The 20,709-nt window shown below is 51.4% G+C and overlaps 1 protein-coding gene and 1 long non-coding RNA gene across 11 annotated transcripts in view; both read left to right on the top strand.

The window, feature by feature from the left end:
- Positions 1–1,917, top strand: part of TMCO3 (transmembrane and coiled-coil domains 3) — a 50,934-nt gene extending 49,017 nt beyond the window's left edge. For all 10 annotated transcript variants that reach the window (XM_053218179.1, XM_027065277.2, XM_027065274.2 and 7 more), the window contains one exon: positions 1,142–1,917. In XM_053218179.1, coding sequence (XP_053074154.1) covers positions 1,142–1,255 — 114 coding nt within the window. In that variant the 3' untranslated portion in view covers positions 1,256–1,917. The remainder of the gene's footprint in view (positions 1–1,141) is intronic.
- Positions 1,918–10,362: 8,445 nt separating this feature from the next.
- On the top strand, positions 10,363–17,176 carry LOC113601140 (uncharacterized). Its single transcript, XR_003422307.2, has 3 exons — positions 10,363–10,471; positions 12,510–12,677; positions 14,368–17,176. It is a non-coding gene; the product is annotated as an uncharacterized LOC113601140 (long non-coding RNA).
- Positions 17,177–20,709: the final 3,533 nt, after the last annotated feature.

Raw genomic sequence — 20,709 nt, forward strand, 5'->3', positions numbered from 1 at the left:
GAGGAGTATCATCTGATGACCCGTGCTTGTCACTTTAAATTTGGCAAGCAGGACGTTTGTGTTTGGCTGTGGTCTGTGGGTGGTGGCCCCCCACCCCAGGGGTAAATAGGCCACGGTCTGTTGTCTGCCACGGCAGGAGTTAGTGTCCTTCAGGACAGGGCCAGGTGACCAATTCAGTGTTAGCCCCAAGTGGTCTGAGGACAGGTGACGTGCTAACTAGGAACGTTTCACAACTAAAGTAGAGAGTCGCTGTTTGAGTAAAAGCTGGGTGGATGTTACAGGAACTTTGTTGTTGATGCAGGGATAAATGTCGGGTGACAGCGTAGAGGGAGCCTGGACCCCCTGCTCTGAACAGGTGGCTCTCTGAGAGATAGCCTGTGTGCTGTGGCCGGAAGACCACACACCTTTCACACACTCGCAGCCATGGGGACCAGCTCACATCTGTAGTTCTCAGCTTAGAAACACTGTGGTTTGTACACATACAAGTTCATGAATGGTAGTTCCTACTTAAACTTGATTTGACCCTTTACCCTTCTGCATCCGTTTTCATTTTGCCCTTTCTGATGCCTGTGCGAGCACGTGTGAACGTGTGGGTCTGTCCTTGAAGCCAGGACAGGAGTCTGCCTCCTGCCCTCAGTCTGCTGCCCCCTTAACAGCGAGCACCCCTCCCTGGGGAATCCTGTTGCCAGTAAGGCTCGCCTCACCACGTGACGCCCCAGTATTCGCTTCTGCACACCTGCTCCCTAAATTGGGCCGAATGAATGTGGAAGTTCCTCTTAGTACCTGTGACCTGCTAGTAAACTCTCAGGATTAAAGTTGTCTCCTTGTGTCTGTGAGTGTGAGGAAGACAGGATGAGTCTAGATACTGACACTGCTGTGGAAGAATGAACTCTGCACAGGCTCTGTCCGAGACCTGTCCTGAGGCTGCGTGCTCCCCGTGAGAGCCTCCAGGGGGTCAGCCCGAGGGTGACCCAGTGTGCACCATGATGCATCATCTCAGGGCACCTCACATCCAAATCTACCTATGCCTGTGGCCATACAGGGTGTGCAGGTGCACCTTGGTCCTGAGTGTGACCACGCCAGCCTTACCTGTTGCAAATGTACTTCCTAGTCTTGAGTGTGACAGTCTTACTTGTTGCAGGTGTACCTCCTAATCCTGAGTGTGACCACCCTCAGTCTTTTACTGGCCCCAGTTCTGTGGAAAGCCGCAATCACAAGGTGCGTGCCTCGGCCAGAGAGACGGTCAAGTCTTTGAGGCACCAAGAGGGTACACAGCTTCAGGAGCTGACCCCCGTGTGGAACCGGACACTTGGGACACGTCCAGGACCGCACGTCCCTGTGAGCCCCTTGCCCCGGGGACAGAGCGCTCCATTGGAGGGGGCTTCCTGTCTGCCCAGTGTGACAACTATTACTGCTATGGTTTCGAGACTTCCAGACTAATTTGTTACATTCAGTTGATCATGCACAGTATATAATACACGCTGCACCTTATGGATCACCTTGACTCTTCTGCCTGGATGTGCCTTTTTTCCTGAAGTTAATGTTAACTTTCTATTGTCAATTCATCAGTTCATGATTTTTTGGTAAAAAAAAAAATCAGAAGGGTTTTTATTTATTTAGCTTTTGTGTCATAATCTGTTGGTCATTATTCATGATTAAACATTTCTGTGATGTGCAATTTTAATTCTAGCAGTGAGTTTGGAAAGTAAGTTTAATCCTTACTGCTTGTGTTTTCTAAAATGACAAATACCTTCTAAATGTCTATTTGTTTTTACTACAATAATTTTAAATAAAACACTCATGTCATTTTTTAAATTAGGTATATCATTCTTTTAAAATAATTGTTTTGAAAAAAATATTTGTTTTGAATCACAAGAATATGCATGCTTTAATAAAGATTATTTATGATCAGAGTAATTAATTGAAATTTATTGGAATTTTTTTAGATTTCTGTGTTAGATTAATCTTTGCCAATTCTTAAAAATTTGGATGATTTGTATTTTGCCACATTATTCTCTAAGAGACCAAATTAATACAGTGCTATTTGCAAAACCTAAGTTGTACCTTTGAATTTTAAAGGGTGTTTGGTGATTGTATGCCCCGTTTCAGCAAACCCATGGCTGAAGACCTGATTCTTACAGATCTCCCTGAGGGGAGCTCAGAGTGGAGTGTTCCTAGAACTGTTGGCTTTAAGAGCCTCACAATTCGACCAAAACCCTTGGAGTACAGGGACAGACCCCTTAGGTACAATTCTGTGTCACAGTACGATTATGGAGTGCGGTGACATAAATTCAAACACTTGAAGGTGAAGTGAAGTGTATCTAGTCGGAAGTGAGTCAGTGGAGAAATGATGTAAACATCTGCCTTGAAAACAGCATCGGTTTTATTTATTTCTGTGTTGTAGTAGGTGAGTGCCACTCCCTGCGGACCACTGGTGTGGACACGGCACAGCAGGCTCATCTGACGGTCTGTGAGGCTTTATCTCACCTGTCCGCGTGCCTCTGGCCCAGCAATCTGGAATCCACCAAGGGCCGGTCTCTGGGGTGCGTTTTATTCCATTTGATATCTCCAGCACCCAAGAGCAGAGCCAGGAGCTCACCACATCTTGTTGACAGTTTGGCCCCAGAACGTGGCATGTGGCGCTAATGTCACAGCATGAGAATGGCTCATAAAGATGCCAAGAGGACATGCCTCCTGAAGACCTCTGCCTGCAGGACACTCTCCTTGGAGGGTCCCAGAGCCCCTCCCTCCCCCCACCGGATTGGGTCCCATGCTCACTCTCCCTTCCTCATCCGGACTTGCAGGGCACGGAGCTGTTGGTCTTCACACGCACCCCTTGGCCTTCACACGCACCCCTGCAGACCGCCTGTGTGCGTGGGCGTGGCTAGAAAGTGTGGGGCAAGTCCTGCCGTAGAGCTCTGTAGAGCCACAAAGAACGAAAGCCACCAGCTGAAAGCAAGTGCCTCATTGGGTCCCCCGCATGCTCACCTGGGTGGTCAGCGGGCACACCCTGAGCTGTAGCCCGACACTGCTGACCCCTGTGTTCCAACCTGCTGGCACCCAGAGGCCTTCCTCCCCGTGGGCCTGAGCGCCGCCCCCTAAACCTCCGTGACAGGGCGAGGTAGACCCCTCCCTCGATCCGCAGGGCCTAGAGCCCCACACGAAGAATTCCTCTCAGCCTGAAGGAACCCACGGGATGGCGTGCAGCACCGGCACCGGCACCGTGTCCCCTCGCGGAGGAAGGTGAAGACAGCGCACCTCTCTTGGGAGGTCAGTGGGGAGAGGAGCTTGCATTGATTTGCTCACACGACAGACACAGGCGAGCCTTCATGAAGCACGGCCCACGCACATGGCAGGCAGGGAGGTCACAGGTGGAGGCAGAGCCTGGCCCGTGCAGGAGACACGCCAAGGAATGGCCAACGACACCCAGGAAGCGGGCAGGTCGGAGCGCCTGGGGGAGGCACGGGGGCGCAGGGCTAGCAGGTGCTCAGTGGACAGAGGTCAGCCTGCGGGGCGCCTCCCCCACAGCCCCTGGCCACAGGCCCTGGACATGGTGCAGCAGAGTGCCCCTGGCGTCGCCCTCGGAGCATGAATCCGTGGTTGGAGTGGCCGAGCGCCAGACGCCAGGCAGTGAGGCAGCGAGGCTTCGCGGCTTCACGTCCTGTGGGAGGGCATAGAGGTGACCGGCATCTGCTAAGGACACAATGTCTCCTGGGCCCCAAATGGTCCTGATGTGCCGGAGCCGAGGATGGGGAAGGCGAGGCAGGCTCCGGAGCAGCTGCAGGGCACGTATGGCAGCGCTGGTGCCGGGAACCCGCGGGGCACAGGCACGGTAGAGCTGTGGCCTGGGGTGAGGCCAGGGCCCCCCATCGGGCATGTGCAGGTGGTGGTTCCTCCGGGAGACCGGCAGGGACAGGCATTCGAGGACACTCATGTGACGGTGAAGAAGGAGAGGCCAGGGCAAGCGGGCTCTGTGGGGTGGGCGACTGCTCTGGTGTCCGACTCTGGAGCTCTTGCTGGCTCCCCGGCACCCCTGGGGCATTGCTGCTGCCCGGCCTTGGCCTGAGGCCTGAATGTCGGGAGGCCCTTCCACTCCGTCCAGTCCAGATCCCGTACCTCTGTCAGCCGAGACCCCAGAGCCCCGTGCTCCTCCTCTGTGATCGCAGCCCCGGCCCCGCCATACGTCCTCCGCCATCTGGGAAATTGCCAGCACCCCGCCCACCCGGGGCCGCGGCTTCAGGACGCCTTGTGCCAACACTTGGCTCCAAGACTGGTGGTGGAAAGTCCATGCCCCTGTGCTCACAAGATGGATGGAGAAATCAGCTGGGCCCGTTTCCATCATCTCATCCAGGAAGAGCGAGTCCTGCCTTTCCCTGAGAGCAAGCAGGGCCTGGTGTCCTCACTGCTGTCCCACTGGTGTCCTTGCTGACGTCCCTCGCCTGGTGAGAGGAGCCCTTTGCTTTGCTGGGTTTAGGGATGGATGGTGCACATGAGGGATGTGCTGAAGGGTCGAGCGGCTGTCGGCCAATGGCAGGGCCCTGGCCCCACCACCCCAGGGGCTCATGAGGGCTCCAACTGAACCCTGACCCTGACCCTGCTGCCTGCAGAGCCTGCCCACACCTGCCTTTGCAGCATGAAGAATCAAGAAACACTGCATGTTGTTTAGGAATTTGGGGGAAACACGCCTGGGGAAGGCTGGTGGCAGGCCCTTCTAGAGGAACCAGCTTCACCCACATCCTCTGTGCTTGCAGTGAGGACACTTGCTGCCTTTACAACCTCCCGTTAGGGCCACTGGGCGGCTCAGGTCACAATCTCAAGGTTCATGGGCTCAAGTCCTGCCTTGGGCTCTGTGCTGACAGCGCGGAGTTGGGATTCTCTCTCTTTCCCTCTCTCTCAGCCCCTCCCCTGCTGGCTCGCTCTCGAAATACGAAAATAAACATTAAAAGTAATAAAAAATATATAAACCTCCTGTCAGAAGCTGTTTCTCACATTCAGGCCATGTCCGTGTCGTGTCTGCGTAGGCGTGGTCGCCACAGGAAACCATGCGGCTGCCGAGGCGCCCCTGCCTCCCGGGCCCTGCAGAGTTCACCACGTGCTCGCTTCCTTCCCTGAGGCACGGATGCTCTCGCAGAATCGCTACTTGCTGTGGTCTTTTTCTCAACCACGTTTCTGACTCATCCTGATGCGGAGTTTGATGCAGACATTCTCACTGCCCTGACTGTCCCTGCCGAGAAGACACTGCCAGTGTCACCTCCAGTTTCCCAACATTGTCCTGTGGAATAGTTTGGGAAACGCTTAGCCAGGGAGGAGGCAGGGGTTCCTCATGCAAGGTGTCAGGGATCCTTGACTTTCGCAAGCAGACACGGAATTGCAGCTGTGCGTGCAAGTGCGTGCCCAGGTGTGTGCACAGGTGTACATGCAGGTGTGCGCCCAGGTGTGTGCATGCAGGTGTGTGCCCAGGTGTGGGCTCAGGTGTGCATGCAGGTGCTTCTCAAGCAGCCATGTCAGTGTTTACCTGGAGGCGGTCAGTCTTCATGAGTCACCTCCTCCACAGGAAGCCCCCAAACCACAGAAGATTCTCTGACAGCTTATCTGAGATACTAGTTCCGAGGCAGGGGTAAAGTGGCCTAAGGAGCGACCTGAAAGCACGTGACCTCGGAAGGGGGTCCTTGAGCCAAATCTGCGGTGTGTGTGGCTACAGTGCAAACCCGTCAAGACATTACGCAGGGGCCTGTGTTGCCCAGTGGCTTCCGCAAGTTTAGGAGAACTGAGGACCGTGCAGCGTGGCCCTGTCCAGACCGAGTCCAGACCCAGTCCAGATCGATTGGGGATGGGGCCCAACGGCTAGTGTCTCTAACAAGCTGTCAGGTCATGTAGCAGCTGCTGCTGGTCCGGGAGCATGTGTGAGAGACAGCAGTCCAGCCCACAGTGCCCTCGCTGGGCCTTCGCTCACTGCATGTGTAACCCCAGATGGCGAAGATAGAAGTCTCTGAGCCAGGAACAGAGTTGGGAACAGCTATTGCTGCTGTACTGGGCTCCAAGGACCACTGGACAGCGTCTCCAAAAGAGACCTCTGGTGGAGAAGGCAGCCCCCAGGGCAGATTGCAGCCACGGGGGTGTGCACACCCAGCCAAGAAGGTGCTGTCGTGGGACCTTTGGTTCCATTTTATACATGCGTGTCATGCGTGTGTTGGCCAGAGAGTTTGAAGCTACTGGTGTAAGGAAGAGGGTTCAGGAGGGCAGAAAGTGGGTGCTTCCTGGGGCAGGGGGTGGCCATGGGGCCCCGGGAGCAGCTGGGGGAGCTCAGGAGACCCTGGCTTCCAGCACCTTCTGCCCCGACTGGACACCAGGTGGTCACCATGGTGACTGTCCAGAGCAGAGAGGGAGGCTGGGTGCTTTTCAGGGAGTGCCCACATGTCCCGTCTGGACTAGGGTGCCAGGGCGCAATCTGCACACTGGGGGAAACACCAGGTGCCGATGCGAAGCCATGGAACTGGAGTCTGTTTTGAGTACCCGGGTTACTTCATGATTTATGAATAAAATAAAGTGAGATCTGGAGAAGTAACCCAAGAACTTAGCGTCCTACACTGGGGAGGTGCGGTGGGCATGGGGAGAGAAGAGAGCGTTTACGAACAAAGGGCTGCCTTACTTGAAAATGAGAAGTGTTTGAAAGGGGGGCGGTCACTTCAAGCGATGCGCAGAGATCTGGCGTGCCCGTGGGAGTGTCCCGTGGGAGGCGCTTCTACGGCCGTGCGCTGCTAGCCCAAACCCGCTTTCAGGGTGCCAGAGTTGCCTCAGCACGTCTCCCTCACATGGGGAGCTGGACAGTGTTTTGAGATGTGTTTCCTCACCTAGATTCCTTTCCTTCCCTCGAAATGGACTCCAGCGTCTCAGGATGGATCACAGTGGCCCGGAGGACAGAATCGGCCTGCGCGTCTTTCTGACGTTGTACAAAAGCCAGGGCCCTTATGAGAATTCTTTTTGCCAAGAAGGGAAAAGGAAGGCAAATTTGCAAAATGAGGCAGAAGCGAGAGAGCAGGTGAGAAGGAGGCAGCTGGTGGGCCGGGGGACAGTGCGCGGCACCCTCACAAAGGACCCCACGTCCCCGTGGAGTAATGACTCGGGACACTGGCCGTGACCTGCACACCGGGCGGAGAGGAGAAAACCCCAGGAACAAGAACACTCCCAGGAGTCTGGTGGATGGAAACGGCCTGAAGATAGGCCCGCTGCAGGCAATGGACTCCCGGTCTCAGCCCCCAGCCCGTGGGCCAGGGATCCTGCCATTCTCAGGGACCGCAGGGTGCTGCCTGGAGAGCAGGGCGGCACGGGCACTCCCTTCCCGGGGCCAGGCTCGCCTCCGAGTTCTTTTGGTAATTGCCGTTTTCCCGCCAAACCTTTACCTGAAATGTGAAAACTAGACATGCGTCGTAGAGAAAGGAATACGCGACGTCAACGGACAAAGATAGACACAACCTGGTAGGATCAGAGTGGGGCGCAATCAGAAATGACAGTTGAGTGACAGTTGGCAAGATGTCGGGCCTCACTCATGGTTTGAGGTGGTGAAGCCTGAGCCGGCCAGCTCCTACGTTGCTCTAACGTTGCTGTGCCTTCAGAGAGGCCACGCGCCCTCCATCAGCAAAGCTGGGACCCTGTCAGCCTTGGCACCAGCACTGGGAGCCAGAGCGAGGCCGCGGGGGGAGCGGGCCGGGCACGCTCCGCTGGGGTCATCACCTCCATCTGTGCCGCAGACTTAGTCCTGACCGCGCTCTGCATTGCCAGCCGACCCCACAGACCTCCAGAAGTTTCCTGCCGCAGCACCACAAGAGCGAAATTTCATGGCTGCACGAAGGAGAGTGGACGACGCCCTTTTTCAGATTTCCAAGTCCATGCCTCTTCCACAGTCTTTTCCAGAATCTGAAGAAATGAGAGGGCCATCCGTGCGAGCTGACATTCTCCCTCCTCTCACAAAAGGAAAGCAGCAGGTGTGTGGAACATGAGTGTCTCTTCGGGTTTTGATCTCACACGCTCCCATGACGTTTTGTGGGACCACAAACAACTCCGTGGCACTGCCATGAGTCTTGAGTGGCAGGCACCGAAAACCCACAGCTCCACTTCTTCTCCCAGGTATCTTTGACCCACTTAGCAATTCCAAACTACCTGCATTTGCCATTTATGGCAGAGTCTAATTGCACATCGCTTAATGCTGGTGGTTTTTGATTGTCTTCTGTACATATTCTGGTCCGGCCCCCACAGCTGGACCAAATCCCCAAGAATTGAAACCCCCAGAGGGGGAGACAAGGCTGAGGGTGCCACTCTTTGCCAGGCCACTGAGGTGACCGAGTATGCCTGTCCCTGTCCTAGGTTGAGGAATAGCATGGCAACTTCATTAGGCCCGGACCCTCGCTTCTCCCATCTGGTCGGCTCCGGCCTCGGCGCACTGCCCGGTGAACCTGCTGGGCTCGGCCCACATCAGCTCGGCTCACGCCCAGAGGCTACGTGCTGTGTCCGTTCCTGCCCCTGTCCTGCCACACCCTCCCATTGCAACAGGGGTTTTAAAAAATATAAGCCAGGGGCGCCTGGGTGGCTCAGTCGGTTGGGCGTCCGACTTCGGCTCAGGTCATGATCTCACGGTTTGTGAGTTCGAGCCCCGCGTCAGGCTCTGTGCTGACAGCTCAGAGCCTGGAGCCTGTTTCGGATTCTGTCTCCCCCTCTCTGTGCCCCTCCCCTGCTCCTGCTGTGTCTCTGTCTCTCTCAAAAAATAAATAAACATTAAAAAAATTAAAATATATATATATATAAGCCATTTAACCTAGAGGCACTGCCGGTGGCCACAGAAGGCACCCTGGCAGCAGCCACAGGCGTGGTGACACAGGAGAGAACACTTGTGCCCACACTCGTGCCAAGGAATAAATACGTGAGCACCTCCTCTTCCAGGAGGACCTCCACCAGCAGGTAGTGGGGGCGGGAAAGAGAAAGCCGCCACTGTTGGACACTAAACCAGAGGGGATAGTGTGAGCATATGGCAGCATAGCCAACCCTGAGTCGTCTGGCCAGACAGACTCCCATTTCTCCCGGGAGAAATGTTTTCACCTTGCTGAGGGAGCCCACGCAGCAAGTGTCCTGCGCGGTCTGGCACCAACCATACTCGGGAGGCTGGTGGGCATTCCAGCTCCTGGGTACCGGCTGGCTTGCAGCCCTAATGTCGCCTCCTCCGTGCTGCTCATCCACATCTTCCGATTTACTTAAAGTCAGCAAACTCTTTCTCTTGCATGGGACAGTCTGTGTGGACGTGCAGACCAACCGCCAGGGCACAGCCTGAGAACGGCCCTCTGTAGAGAAGTGTGCACGCCAGAGAGCATTGGGCTGTTCCCAGAGACATGCAACAGAACCCGTGGAGGGAACAGAGGAGCAGAAGCAGCTGGCTGGAGACCCAGATAGTGCCCTGTGTGACGGGGAACCCAGAGGTGTCTGCACTGGAACATCAGAGCGGAGGCTGCCTGCTGGAGGGCAGGATGATGCCCCAAAGGTTTTGTGGGAAGGACTGTGTCCCCAGCTGGTCTAATCCAGTGACTGGTGTCCTATAAGAAGAGGGACATTTGAACAGAGGCAGCGGGACCTACAAAGGGAGGAAGGCAAGTAGCAGAGAGGGGGTGATGGGACACCACGGCCCACCGTCAGCCCGGGGGAGGCTGGAAGAGGCAGGAAGAACTCTCCCCTAGAGCTTGCAGAGGGATAGCTGGCCAGGGACGCCTCCATCTGGCACCCTGGCTGGCCTCTAGCCCTGGGAGGAACTAGATTTCTGTTGTTCTACGCCGCCTGGTTTGTGGTGCCTTGCTTCCGTGGTCCGGGGACACTGACACAGGTTTCTTGTGCCGGCTCAGGAATGAGGACTCGCTCTGGTGTGGCTGCAGGGCTTCGTGAGACACTGTGTAGCACGACCAGGGACAGCCCTTGGGCCGGTCACCTGCAGGCCCAGCTGGAGAAGCCCCGCCCACCCCATGTGGGTCTGAGGCTGTGGGACCTGGCACCTGTGCTGCCCTGGGTGGGGCGGGGCTTCGGGCGGGGCGGGCCTTCCCGGTGAGGAAAGGGCCTCGGCCGGGGCGGGGCTTGGGAAGGGGGTGGGGCTTGGCCTGGAGTGGGCGGGGCTTCGCGGGGCGGAGCGAGGCCCCAGTAGGGGCCGGGCTTAGGGCTGAGCGGGACCTGGGATGGGGGAGGGACAGTGGCGGGGCCTCTAGAGGCGCGGGGCTTGGGACGGGGCTTCGGGTGAACGTGGCAGGGCTCGGATGGGGTCTGGGCCTCGAGCAGAGGCGGGGCCAGGGTGGGGTGGGGCGGGGCCGGATCCCGGCTGGGGGCGGGGCCGGGGTCAGGAGACCGGGGGACCCCAGGTCCCGGGGCCGGTGGGCCGGGCCTCCTTGGGGCCGCTCCGCGCGCCAGCCCCCCCAGACCAGAGCCCGCGGCAGCCGACCCGCAGGTGAGCGCAGGCGGGCGGACGGTGAGCGTGGTCGGCGCGGTGGTTGACCGGGTCCCCCCAGCTTGGCCAGGACGCCCCTATGCTTCTGCCGCCTTCCCCCCCCGCCCCACCACCCCAGGCAGGCGGTTTAGGAAAAGTTAGACCCAGTGACAGAGCCCAAAGTTGTGCGTTTCTGCGGGTCGAAGTGTGTGCGCGGGGAGGTAGGTACATGGGCGGTGGCGGACAGATGAGCAGGGAGACGATGAACGTGAGTAGAAGGTCAGAGGTGGACAGAGGACGGTGCGCGCCCGCGGATGGACAGGGATGGGTGACAGGTGGACGGCAGACGGCGGCCTGCGTACGTACGCCCAGCCGCTGACCTCTGGGCCCCTGCGCACCACTCACCGCGCGCACAGCACGCTCGCGGCTGACCCGGGGCTGGCTTGGGCTGGGACAGCCAGCACTGTGCCCAGGAACTCGCATTAGAGATTCTCACGTTCCTCGTTTTAGAGTGGGCCGTGTTGCGGCTGGTGGTCAGCGTCAGAGCCGGGGTGGGAGGGGGGGCGGGGAGGGCGGGGCGTCTGGGAGGCCGGGTCCTGGACTGTAGTGGGGTATAGCTGGGTCTCCGTCCATCCGCTTGGAGGCCTGAGGCCGCAGGGGTGGGGCGGGCAGGTGGGCGGGGCCGCAGGAGCAGAAGGCCGGCTTGCGCCTCCGGTGCAAAGTTGTGATTCCTGCTGTGTATAGACTGTCCCTTGCGGCGTGAATTAAACCTCTTGGAATTAAAAATGAAAATCATTAAACACTGGTTAGAAGCGAACGCGGCATGTGGCTTCACCAGAGTGGGTGTGGGAGGCAGGAAACAAGCCCAGCGCTCGCTCAGCGCAGGCGGAGACTCCCACGGTTCTCTTCTAGTGAGAACACATGACTAATAGCATCTTACTTTATTATTGTATTTGTGGATTTAAAAAGGCACCTCTATTTCCCTCAATGGCTTAATGCTCAGAGCACTTTTGGAAATCCCTGGGAGTTCTCTAAATGAACTTCAGTGATCTCTGCTCTAGGTCCATGCCAGGCAAGGAATTTTCATTTTGTTCCACAAGGTTTGTGATAAAATGTGAGAGTTAAAAAGAAGAGGGAGGAGGAGCAAGGGGAGAGAGAAAAGCTATTACGAAATAGCAACACTCTGGGCCATCACGTTTCCACCTCAGTTTCAGTGATGTTGGACATTTGCTCCTCCTTTAGCCAATGTGCTAGTGTAGGCTGCTGTGCAGGGTTCAGATACCTGCTGCTCGAATTCTGGTCCCTGGTCAGGGTTCAGGTTGGTCTAGAATTGAGGTCAGGGCTCTCGGCCCTCTCCAACACACGTCACGATCTCTTACCTGCCACAGGAACAGCCACCATCAGTCACGTGTGGGAGGGTGGAAACACCAGTTGGGTCTGGGTCTGTAGCCAGGTCTGAAGGGACAGTTGCTGACGAGGGAGAGGGGCCTCCTGCTCACAGCCTGGGGCTCCAAGACCATTGTCAGCAGGCCTGGTTGGGGGGGGCATCCCCACTCACCAGCCCTGCTGGGTCCAGGGACTCTAGTGGCATAATCTACCAGATGCGATGTGGACAGAGTGACACAGGGCAGATGAGTTAGAGAAACCGTTTTGCATCCTTACTGTCCTGCTGGGGGTTAGGTGGGTTAGCATTCACGTTGTTGTTGCCGCCTGGACCATTGCAGATCGGAGAAAGGGAGAGAACACTGGGCTCTGCTTGGTTATGGGAGGTACCACCCCTCCCCCCAGCCCCACCTGACCTTGACCTGGTGCCCCAGCTCCACTCCCCAGCACAGCATCTCTCAGCACCAGCAGGAGTGGCCCCCGAAACGGGTCTGCTCTCCACTGGTTTCCAGTTTGGCTCCATTGTGGCCTTCTTTTCCTGCGTCCCCATCAGGACAGGTCTCAGCTCTTTGAGCCAACAGCCCCGGTGACACCCACACAGGCCCCCAGGTTCTGGGCTGCTCCATGGCGCAGCCCGGGGCTGGCCTGCTGAGGGCATTTCCTTTCTCCACTGCAGATTCCTCATCAGCCAAAGGAGCTCGTTAGAGGGGACAGTTCGCCGCCGCTGTGGGGAGTCTTCTCTCCTGTAAGGACACCAAAGAGGAACGGAGCACACGCTGGAGGCAGGCAGTGTCGGCAGAGAGGAGTCTCACACCCACGCGGGGCAGCAGCGGCCGGGCAGCAGGTGGGCCTGGGGGCTGCTACCCCTCTGAGGCCAGAGCCTCGGGTTCCTGCAAGCAAGCTCTGGATGCAGGCCTGTGGGTTTTGAACGTTGGCAACGTTCTTTGCTTTTTGTTTTGTTTTTCCTTCTTAATCTTGGATAGGGCCAACCATCAGTTTCCAGCCTTCATACTAGGAGACGTTTTCTGGATTTTTAAAACTAAGATTTTGTTTTATATGTTTATATGGAAATACAGAAAATACCAAAAAAGGGAGACAGTTATTAAGGGAGTCACTGCTTAATAAAACCATATAAAGTAAGAAGGGAAACAGTCCCAAGGTCTCCTTCGAGTCTCTGGTCTGACGGAAGGATGGGGACTGAGGGAGAGAGCAGGGCCAACTTAGGCTGAAATGGTCCCAGAGGCCAGAGCGTGCAGGGCCGAGCGGGCGGAGGTCGGGTTAAAGTAGCAGAGATCTCTTGGGCGTTGGCCCTCAGGTGAGAGCCCAGGTTAGTCACGACCTTTGTCTCTGCAACAGCCGCGCTGAGCTCTGCTTGACTCGTTCCATTTGTCCACGGAACATAATTACTAGTGTGACCTCACCCCGTCGAGGACAGACATCTCCCCAAGTAGCTGCTCCCCCATGGTTGGTGCTTACCGCCCTCTTTACCCTTTCCCTTTTGTTTCCTCCCATACATCCTATGTACACGTGTGCTTTTAGTCTTTTCTTGTTCTAAACTGTGTGAGCAGCATACGGTGTCATGTGTGTGCCTGAGGGACGCTCGACTTCACTCATTTTCACAGGTGTTTCTTACTCTGTTGTGGGGTACGCCTCACTGTTTATTGGGACTCCTGACGCTGGACATTTGAACCGTGTTTGGCTGTCAGTGTAAACACTGGTGCTGAGCATGCCCCCCAGGACACACTGGGAAGTGGCATGGCTGGGCAGTAGCGTGTGGAGACGCTTCACCTAAGAAAATAATGCCAAATTATCCTCAAAAGTGATGGCATCAATTTTACACCCTACTTGCTGGTCCACAGACTTTCCAATACTTGCTCTCGTCAGACTTCATAAGATTTGCACATCAAGTGAGAATACACTGATTTCTGTCTGTGGCTGGCCTTCATTGGCGTTTCCCTGACAGTTAACGAGACTGAGAATCAAATCCCATGTGCACGTACTGGCAAACCTATGATACTGTCTCTGCCAAACCGTGAGCAGAGCAGACCCTTCCCTTTACTTAATTCTTCTTTACTTTTTGTCGACTCGTGTGAAGAAGTCTTATGTATTTTTTTCGTTAGATTTATTCCTAGGTAGTTCACATTTTTTGATCTCTTGCTAAATGGCATTTTGAAAACCTTTTTATTGTAGTATCACATACGTACATAAAGGGTGAAAAGACCAGGAGTTCACAGCTTAATGAATTTTCACTGAACCTACACCCAGATCAGGAAGCACAACCTTATCAGCACCCAGAGCCCCCCTCCTGTCCCCCCACCCCCCGTGTCCTCTTGCCCACAAGTAACCACAGGCGAACTGGGTTCATTTGCTCGCTTGGTACTTTATAATAATGGACTCATACAAGATGCAGTCATTTGTGTCAGCTGACTTTTGATCAAAGCAGCGTGAAGGATTGGACCCAACTCTCGCCTGTGGCCACAGACCTGCCTGCCAAGTGTGACTCCATCACAGCTTTCCTTTCCTTTCTACTGCAGGGGCACCCAGCAGGTGCCACCGGGGCCATCACCCACACTGCTCCTGTGAGCGTCGCATAAGATGCCTCCTGATGGACATGCACCCTCACCTTTCTCGGGTACAGTCTGGGACTGCAGTTGCCGGATCACAGCACTTGCACGCTTGACTTCATTAGAAAATGCCGATCAGTTTTCCAAAGAGAGTTTAACATTTCCTGCAGCAGGTATGACAGTTCCAGCTGGACCACATTTTGGCCAACAGTTCTTATTATCAATCCCTTGGTTTTGGATGTGAAATGGTACCCTACTGTGGTTTAATTTGCATTTTCCTCATTGCTAGAGAAGTTGTGAACATTTCACATGCTTCTGAGCTGTTTGGATTTCTTCTTTAACACAGTTAAACATCGTTCAAGTCTTTTGACAATTTTAACAGAGTTCTTTTTGTTTTACCTATTGATTTGGCATTGTTCTTTGTATATTCTGGATACGAGTTTTTTATCAGATCTACTGTTGGGGTGTCTGGGTGGCCTCGGTCGTTTAAGTGGCCAACTCTTAATTTCAGCTCAGGTCATGATCCCACGGTTCATGGTGTTGAGCCCTGTGTCGGGCTCTGCACTGGCAGCTGGCAGCGCAGAACCTGCTTAGGATTCTCTCTCTTTCTCTCTCTGCCCCTACCCCCGTCAGAATAAATAAATAAACTTAAAAAGAAAGATATATCTACTGTGAATATTTTCCCCAGTCTATAGATGTCTTTTAAACTTGCTTTTGATGAGTGAGAGTTTTAAATTTTGATAAAGAAAGAAAGAAAACAAAACAAGAAAGAAAGAAAGAAAGAAAGAAAGAAAGAAAGAAAGAAATGAAGGAAGGAAGGTATAAAGATTGGTAAGAAAGAAATGAAGCTTTCTTTGTTTGCAGATTACATGATTGCCTATGTAGCAAATCTGAAATAGTTGCCAAAAAATTCTGGATTTAATAAGCAATTATAACAAGATTACAGGATACAAGGTCAGTATACAAAAGTCAATCACTTACCTCTATACCAGCAATGAACAAGTGGAGTTTGAAATAAAAAAACATAATATCAGTTACATTAGAACCCCAAAATGAAATACTTAGGTATACACTTAACAAAGTTCATGTGTAAGATCTGCATGAGAAAAACTATAAAACTCTGATGAAAGGTAATCAAAGACCTAAATAAATGGGGAGATAGTCCATGTTGATGAAACGGAATTCACAACGTCAGCATGTCGGTTTTCCCCAGCTGTCTCTATAGATTGAATGCAATCCCGATCAAAGTTCCAGCAAGTTTTTGTGCAGATATTGGCAAGCTGATTCTAACATTTATATGTACAGGCAAAAGACCCCATAGCCAATACACTATTAAGGGAGAAGAACAAAGTTTGAGGACTGGCAGTGTCCAACGTCAAGACCTACTGTAAAGCTACAGTAATCAAGACTGTGTGGTATTAGCAGAAGAATGGACAAATAGATCAATGGGACAGAATACAGAGCCCAGAAATAGACCCCATAAATATGTGCAGCAGATTAGCATAATGAAAAGATGCTCCACATCACATGTCATTAGGGAATTATAAATTAAAACAAAGAAAAACAACAGTGAGATTCCAGGGCACACCTGTTGGAACAGCCAGAGCCTGATGCTGACAACGGCCGTGCTGATGAGGACACAGGACTGTCATTCACTGCTGGCGGGAAAGGTGCAGCTGCTTTGGAGGACAGTTTGGCAGTCACAACACTAAACATACTCTCACCATACGCCCCAGCAACCATGCTCCTTGATATCGACCCAAATGGGCTGAAAACATGTCCACACAATAATCTGCATGCGCATGTTTATAGCAGCTTTATTCATAATTGCAAAACCCCGGAAACAACTAAGACATCCTTCAGTAGATGAATGGATAAACAGATTGTGGTACACTGGAGGAAACTTACTTATTGCTAAGTGAAAGAAACCAGTCTGAAAGGCTACGTAGTATATAATTTCAAGTATGTGACATTCTAGAAAAGGCAAAACTGTAGACAATAAAAAGGCCGATGGTTGCTGAGAGTTAGTGGGCAGGAAAGACAGAAGCTGTTTAGGGCAGTATCAGTATGATTCTATAATGGTGGACACATGCCATACATTTGCCAAAACCATAGAATGTCCAACACCAAGAGTGAACCCCAACATAAACCATGGACGTTGGGCGATCATGCTGTCAATGTAGGTTCACTCACTGATTATAGCAAAGGTACCACTCTGGTGCAGAATTTGGATAGTGGGAGGCTGCGTGCAGGTGCAGGGCAGAGGGTATCTGACAACTTTCTGTACTTTGTGCTCAGTTTTGCTATGAACCTAAAACTGCTCTGAAAGTGAAATCTCCCCCCATCAAGTTTTTAATTTCTTCCAAAATAATGCTGAAATTTTGACTGAGATGACATTGAATCCATAGATTAGTTTGGAGAACACGGACAGCTTAACAATATTGAGTCGCCCAATCCCAGAATATAATGTATACCCAAAGTGTTGGGTCTACTTTATTTATTTTGTAATTTTTTTAATGTTTACTTATTTTTGACAGAGCATGCCTGTGGGGGGAGGGGCAGAGAGAGAGGGAGACACAATATCAGAAGCAGGCTCCAGGCTCTGAGTGGTCAGCACAGAGCCCAATGCGGGGCTCAAACTCACAGACTGTGAGATCATGACCTGAGCCGAAGTCAGTCACTCAACCGACTGAGCCACCCAGGCGCCCCCTGTTGGGTCTACTTTAGATTTTTTAAAGCAGTGTTTTATATATTTTTTTCCTATAGGACTTTGCACATCTAAATTAACTCCCAATAAATTGATATTTTTCATGCTATTTTAAACAATATTAAAAAAATTTTTCCAATAGTTTGTTATATAGAAACATTGATTTTATTGCATAGAGAGAATTGATTTTATTGCATATAGAGAGAATCTGCCACACTTACTAGTTAGTTCTAGTAGATTCCTGTGATGTTCCACATATGCAATCACATCTAAGAATAAAGACAGCTTAAGTTCTTCCTATTCAATATTTATGCCTCGTAATTTCTTTTTCTTGCCTTATTGCATTGGTTAGAACCTTCTGATTAATGTTGAATAGAATGGGATTTTCTCCCAACTATTTTGAAAGTTTCAAAATACAGTGAGGCTGTAAAATATACACCCATATCTAAACAGTGTTTACCATTTTGCCATATTTATCCCCCCTCCTTTATCTCTCTCCTGCTCCTGCCCCTCCTCTGCCATCTGAAAGACACACGCACATTTTTTTCCTGAACCATTCAAAAGGAAAGTACTGGCATGATCATGCTTAGTAACTCAGTTTACCACCATGCCTCTCCTAAGAAAAAAGATAATCCCCTCCACTATCACAATACCATTGTCACACCTAGCAAAATAACAATGTCTTCTCTAATCTAATATTTGGAACATATATAATCTTCCCCAATTGTGCCCCAAATTGTCTTCATAGCTTTTTCAAAGAAAATAGTTTTATTGAGATTATAATTCATGTGCCATCAATTCATCCATTGAAAATGTACAAGTCAATGGCTTTTGGTATATTATTAATTTCTAAAGTTGTGGTAAAATATACATCATAAAATTTGCCATTTTACCTTTTTTAAGTGTACAATTCAATGGTGTTAATTAAACTCATATGTTGTGCATCAGTCACCACTACCTATCTCTAAACTTTTGCATCACCCAAAACAGAAACTCTGTAACTATTAAACAGTTAACTCCCCATTCTCTCCTACCTTCAGACACTGGTAATCACTAATCTACCTTATGTCTTCATTAGTTTGCCCATTCTACACGTTTCATGTAAGGAGAATCATATACTATTTGTCTTGTTGTGTCTTATTTCATTTACCATAATATTTTCAAGGTTCATCGGTATAGTAGCATGTGTCAGAATTTAATTCCTTTATATGGCTGAATAATATTCCATTTCGTATATATATACACCACATTTTATTTATGCATTCAGATGGACACCTAGGTTGTTTCCACCTTTTGACTATTGTGAATAATACTGCAATGAACACTGACATCTAACAGATATCCGTGTGTGTGTGTGTGTGTGTGTGTGTGTGTGTGTGTGTGTTGTTCTATTAATGTGATGTGTTACATTGATTCTCTTATGTTGAAAATTTTTTTGCATCCCTGGAATAAATCCCACTTGGTCATGGTGTATAATTTGATTAAAGATATGAGTATAAATCCAAGAAGCTTAATTAACTCAAAGCAGGATAAGCTCAAAGAGACCCACACTGAAACACATTACAATCAAATTCAAAGACAAAGACAGAGAATCTCAAAGCTATGAGATGTGACTCATCACTTACAAGGGATTCTTAGTGAAACTAAGAGCCAATTTGCCATCAGAAGTCATGGAGGCCAGAAGGCAGTCGGGGACATACTTGAAGTGCTGAGAGAAACAACAACAACAAACAACCTGCCAATCAAGAATTCTGTATCCAGGGGCGCCTGGGTGGCTCAGTCGGTTGAGCGTCCGACTTCAGCTCAGGTCATGGTCTCGCAGTTCATGAGTTCAAGCCCCGCGTCAGGCTCTGTGCTAACAAACAGCTCAGAGCTTGGAGCTTGCTTCAGATCTGTATCTCTCTCTCTCTCTCTCTCTCTCTCCCCCTCCCCTGCTCATGCTCTGTCTCTCTCTGTCTCTCAAAAATAAATAAAATGTTAAAAACAATTAAAAAAAAAAAGAATTCTGTATCCAGAAAAACTGTGCTTAAAATATAAGGGAGAAAGTGACATATTTCCAGAGAGACAAAGCAGAAAGTTTATTTGCACTAGAGCTGTCCTCCAAGAGATGCTTTAGAGAGCCCCTGAGGTGGGATAGAAAGAGCCTAGACACAGCCGGAGGCCCCAAAGACCCAGGGTGAGGGGGAACACACGGGCGAATTATTGTGTTTCTTGGTTTGTAACTTCACCTGTTATTTCCTACCTGATTTAAAAGACAAATGCACAAAAATAATTATAAACCTACCTATTGAGCAAATCATGTATTCTCATATAATGGATTAAACTCGCCCATCAAAAGACACAGATTGGCAGAGTGGACCACAAGCAGGGTCCAACTACATACTGTCTCAATCTCAGGACACACACATGTTGGAAGTGAAAGAATACAAAAGGGTCTTACTTGTAATTAGTAACCAAAAGAGAAGGGGGTCACTACACTAATTTCAGACAAGACAGATTTTAAGTAAAAGTTGTTACAAGAGACAAAGCACATTATATAATGATGATAGTAATAATATGCTGCCCTTGTCTCCTGTAACAGTGATAAAAGGGTGAGTTCACAAGAGGACATAACAATTATAAGCACATAGATATACACACTAGGGGACCTGGCTCAGTCAGAAGAGCGTTCAACTCTGGATCTTGGGGTCTGTAGTTGGAGCCCCACGTGGGTATAGAGATTCCTTAAATAAATAAAACTTTAAAAATACATATACTGTATATGCACACTAAACATTTGTGCTTCTAAATAAACAAAGCAAGCATTGACAGACTTGAAGGGAGAGATAGGCAGTTCTACAATAACATAGGGGCATCCATACCCTGCCTCCAAAAATGGGCAGAACCAACAAGAACACAGAGGTCCTGCACCAGCCTATAGACCAACTGGACCTAGCTGACATGCAGAAAACTCAACCCCAAAACAGCAGAGCACACATTGGTCTCAGGTGCATCTGGATCCCTCTCTGGGGTGAGTTCCCTGTAGACTGTCTACACCACGGGGGACAGCAGTGCCCGGAGAGTGTCAGGTGCACCTGGGTCCCTCTCCAGGGTGAGGTCCCCGCAGACTGTCTACACCACAGGGGACAGCAGTGCACTGAGAGTGTCAGGTGAGCCTGGGTCCCTCTCCAGGGTGAGGTCCCCGCAGACTGTCTACATCAGGGGTGGGGGTGGGGACAGCAGGGCCCCAGGCTCACGTAAGACTCTTCACTCCACTGCTGTCCCACACTCTAGTTCTTGGACAGATGGGAGATTTGAGTGGGACGAGACTGGAGGAAGGAAAAAGAGGTGAGTTACTTTCCAGCCGTCAGGGAAGAGGATGGTAGGGTGGCAGCGGGGTGGCAGAGGAGACGGAAAAAAGTGGAAGAAGTCAAGATATTTTGAATTGGTGACCTGTTTTAGTTACTGAGGGCAAGTGAGGTATTTGACTTCTACCTAGGTTTCGAGTGCGTACGAGCGGGTGGACATCGTCCATTTCCTGCACTGGCGGATGCTCAGCGGAAGAACGGTTTGCTGAAGTCAGGAGTTGGTGATCGTTTGTCTCAAATGACATTTGCCTCACCGCG

This window comes from Acinonyx jubatus, chromosome A1 (genome assembly GCF_027475565.1).
Source record: "Acinonyx jubatus isolate Ajub_Pintada_27869175 chromosome A1, VMU_Ajub_asm_v1.0, whole genome shotgun sequence".
NCBI lineage: Eukaryota > Metazoa > Chordata > Mammalia > Carnivora > Felidae > Acinonyx > Acinonyx jubatus.